The sequence below is a fragment of the Hipposideros armiger genome, unplaced genomic scaffold (assembly GCF_001890085.2).
Source record: "Hipposideros armiger isolate ML-2016 unplaced genomic scaffold, ASM189008v1 scaffold_342, whole genome shotgun sequence".
Lineage (NCBI taxonomy): Eukaryota > Metazoa > Chordata > Mammalia > Chiroptera > Hipposideridae > Hipposideros > Hipposideros armiger.
Genome location: NW_017731692.1, coordinates 1,623,945 through 1,628,209, shown reverse-complemented (window position 1 = coordinate 1,628,209; position 4,265 = coordinate 1,623,945). Strand labels below are relative to the sequence as shown.

Genomic DNA, 4,265 nt, shown 5'->3' with positions numbered 1-4,265 from the left:
CTGAAGTGTACCTGGCGTATAAGACGACCCCCCACTTGGAGGCATATTTTTCAGGGCCAAAAAATCGTCTTATACGCCGGCAAATACGGTAGGTATGTGTTCAGAGTTTTAAACTCAACAAAACAGCTCTTTTCCTATCTTAAAAAAGTCCTTCCCTTAGTCTTTCTGTAATAAAAGTGATATTTCTGTCAATTTCCCAAGAAAAAGAAAAATCTGAGATTTTTTTTTTGGCTGCTATGGTGTCTCAATTCCTGCTTCTATTTTATAGCCCCTTGATTTTTCTTTCCTAACCCACTTTATTTATATACGCTATCTGGCTTTTCCCCTATTTTTGTAATTATTAGTTAGGGCTGGGAAAACAAATTAGCAAGCCCTTTCATAACCCCAAATCTAAATCATTACTGTATTCTAAGATTTTTTTTCCATGATTTATATCATCTCTCATGTTTATCTTTTATTTCTGTGCCATTACTCAGATATCTTATTAATAGTTGAAGCCCTGCCTTGAAATTCTTCTGTAATGGCTTTCAGTGCCTGTTTCCTTCCTGCATGTTCCATATTGCTGCAACCTTTTGTCATCATAACTATATCATTGAAGTTATGAAAACCCTTTAAAGGTGTGTAACATGAAGGTGGTAAGACTGAAGGCATGATGACCATTAGGGAGCCTTAAAACCAGCCTGTTATCTTCAGATTTTTATGTCTAGTATCCCACCTATGTATAATTTTACTTATTTAATCTTATTACTGCTAATTAGCCTTTGATTGCTAATTAGTCCCCTGGTATGTCTTGTTTCATCAAGATTACCAGGCATTTTCAATTGTAAGCAGACTTTGATAAATGCAATTAATTGTCCCAATATCTATCCTAATAAAGAGCTCAGCAGAAAAACTCCAGATACTATAATAGCTTATATATATGTATAAAGAGAATATTAACCTGTAGGTGTTGTCCTTGTGATGTGTCATCTTTCAGAATTTTAAATAAGGCAATGTGTGATTACTAATCATTCAACAAGTATTTATTTGGCATCGACATATGTATATATTTTGGATTAATGTAAGCCATTTTCAAGTGTTGATTTCTAGATGTCAGAGATCATTTCTAAACAGCAGGCAGTATATAGAAGATTGTTTTAATGAATATTTCACCATTTTGAAGTTATAGCAGTCAAAACAATGGACCCATTATGAATTTAATAATTGAGGATAAAGAACATTTTTTAAAATAAGGNAAGCCAGTTCTTAACCATTGCGCCACTCTGCCGGCCCCCAAGTTCTTAACTTCTTTATTATACTTTCTCCTTATTCCCTCTCATACTACGTAAGTGGTTCCTTATTTCTACTTATGTCAAATTGTTACTTCTAAGTCTAACTTTGAAGGCCTTTCATAATCAGTTTTCTTGAGATTGATTTTTTAAGATACCTCTTTATCATGAGTTCCCACCTACATTCCTTTACTCATGTTTGTTTGTTATCCCTTGTAGAATGCATTGTGCACTCTGACAAGTCTCTGACTTGGCTCCTGTTCTGCTTCTCATTGTATCTTTGTTACTTTGCATTTCTGATGTACTTGTGCCACTTATGCATTTATCTATTGCCTTACAAAGAGGTCTTATTGTTTTATGTACATAAGTTAAATAAATATAAGTATATGCTATAACATACGAGTATACTCAAGTTACCATAAAGCATCATTTTTTGGCAATATAGTCATCTAAAATAAACACATTGAAGTTTTTCCTGCTTGCATTGGATATAAGAAATGTCATTTTCAGTGAAAGATTTTTCATTGTATCTCACTTCAATGCTATACAAGGTAGAGACTGTAAACTTTTAAGTTAAAAAATAATAGCTACAATTTATAGTTTTGAGAAATAGAAGCTAAAGTAATGTCTTTTATAATTAAGGGGGAAACAACTTTAAATAAGAACTTTGTTATTGGAAAAGAAACTCAAAACGATGTGAGAAGAGAAATATTTCTGATTCTTTAGTGAATAATTCAGTTAAGTGAAACTATTCTGATAACTTGTCTACTCACCTTGATGTGTTATAATGAATTTTGAGAATGGTACAGAATTGTTTTATCGTAAACTCAATCAAATGCTGGCTAATAGCCCTACATTTCCATGCTCTTCATTACTGATTACTTTGTAGCCTATCCCTCGGCCAGATCCTGTGCATAATCATGAAGAAACACAGGATCAAGTGCTAAAAACCAGACTGGAAGAAAAAGGTGAACACATTGAGGAAGGACCTATGATAGAACAACTGAGCAAGATGTTCTTTACCACTAAGCACCGTTGGTATCCTCGTGGACAGTAAGTTCTGTTTTTTTTTCCTCCATTCCCACTAAACACACTGAAGGAACGTGTAATTTGCCTTGCATGGACAAACGTCTGCATATGGAAACACCCAGTATAATCACCTACTCTATATTTTAATTGTGATATAATTGATAATAACATTATATTAATTTCAGGCATATAACAATGATATCACATTTTCTTCATCTATCCATCCATCCATTCATCAGTAGACACTTAGGCTATTATAAATAAAAATAATGCTGCAGTGAATGTGGAGTTGCACATATCTTTTTGAGTTTTCTTTTTCATTTTCTTCATCCAAGTACCGAGAAGTGGGATTGCTGGATCATATTATAGTTCCATTTTTAGTTTTTTGAGGAACCTCCATACTGTTGTCCATAGTGGTTGCACCAGTTTACATTCCCACCAGATCATTTACTATATTGTATTTTTAAATCTACATGTACTCTAGCTAAAATTCAATAATACTTCTTTTTTTTCTTTATTTCGGTGGGGGACTTTAACCAAAGCTTTCAGTGAATTTTGCAAGAGTTCTTAAAAATTTTTCCATTTTATTAGCGTATTGTTTTTATTCATCTTCCTGATAAATAAGAAAATCTTGATCTCGCCCCTTTTTCCATTTCTTTAACAAATTTTGAGTTATTGCAAAACAAACAAACAACCCAAAGACAAACTAGGGTACAGCAAATGATTGGGCCATATGAATTGTTCTGAGTTTCTCTAGTAGTTTACAATTGCCCCTCTGTTTGCAAGTACTCAACATTTTATTACATTGATTCTAACTCCTATCTGACTCTGGCTTTAATTAGTTTTCTTCTTTTGACCTACCTTCTTTCCTTCCTTTATTCCTTCCTCCCTCCCTCCCTTCTTCCTTCCTTCCACCAAAACTATGAGGTGGCTTTTTTCATTTTTTATGTTTGAGCACCCTTTGTTTATATTCACTTGTGTCACCCACTGGACTGGCCCATTTATGGCAGGCCACACTATGGAATTAATGAATATGCATTCAACGAACGGCTTTACTAAGTGCTGGGTGATCAGAAACACAATCCTTATTTTGAAGTAGTTTATAGTCAAGGGGGAAAGATAGTAGAGTAAAAATCGAGTGCTTGAACCTTGAAGGATGGTCAGTAGTTACCCATGGGGGGATGGGGAAAAGGCTCCACTAGCAGAGAACAGCATGTGATAGAATACACGGGGGAATTTGCTAGTAGTTCAGCTTGGGAAGGATCCAGAATATGAGCAGGGAAAGTAGGAAGGGTCTTATGAAGGGTTTGATGTTGTGCTGAGGAATTTATATTTTATTTTCATTGCCAAATTTTAAGAAGCAAACTGAAATGCCCAACTTCTATGCATTTGAAAATCATTAAGTAGGCTCTGTATTTGGGATAAGGTGATCTATGGAAAGATCGGAGTCAGAGAGACCTGTTAGGAAACTGTGATAATAGTCCAGCCAAAAATGTTGAAGATCTAAGTGGAAGGACCAGCAATGGGAATAGGAAGGGGGAAAATAAAAGAGAAGACTATCTTAAAGAACTTTAACAGCAGTAGGTGACCCGGCTGGATATGGGTAGGGAAAGAGAAGGAAGAGATAGGAGACCTCTCAAGTTTCTGACAGAGGTGTTTGGGTGGATGGTGCTGCCATTCATACAAGTGGGGAAACATGTTGGGGAGTTCAGAAGTTGAGCCCACTGTTGGTTACATGAAGTCTGAAGAGTCTGTGGATTCTCTGGTGGGGAGGAATTCTGAAAGCAGGTGGATGTTCAGTTTAATTTTTTAGTTTCTTTAGAAGGTATTTCCTCCCATGCCCTTAGTTCTTACAGAGATTCCTCAGGGGTGCCTCATACTCCATGTCCTACTGAAATTCATTCTGAGAGTTGTGTTTACATTTGTTATGTAGATGACATGCAACTTGCTTTGTTATACATTTTTTTT

At 35.3% G+C, this 4,265-nt stretch overlaps 1 protein-coding gene across 1 annotated transcript in view; it reads left to right on the top strand.

Moving 5' to 3' along the window:
* The window catches only part of MRPL42 (mitochondrial ribosomal protein L42), a 26,362-nt gene extending 24,007 nt beyond the window's left edge, over positions 1 to 2,355 (top strand). The window contains exon 5 of the mRNA XM_019661261.1: positions 2,158 to 2,355. Coding sequence (XP_019516806.1) covers positions 2,158 to 2,325 — 168 coding nt within the window. The 3' untranslated portion in view covers positions 2,326 to 2,355. The remainder of the gene's footprint in view (positions 1 to 2,157) is intronic.
* Positions 2,356 to 4,265: the final 1,910 nt, after the last annotated feature.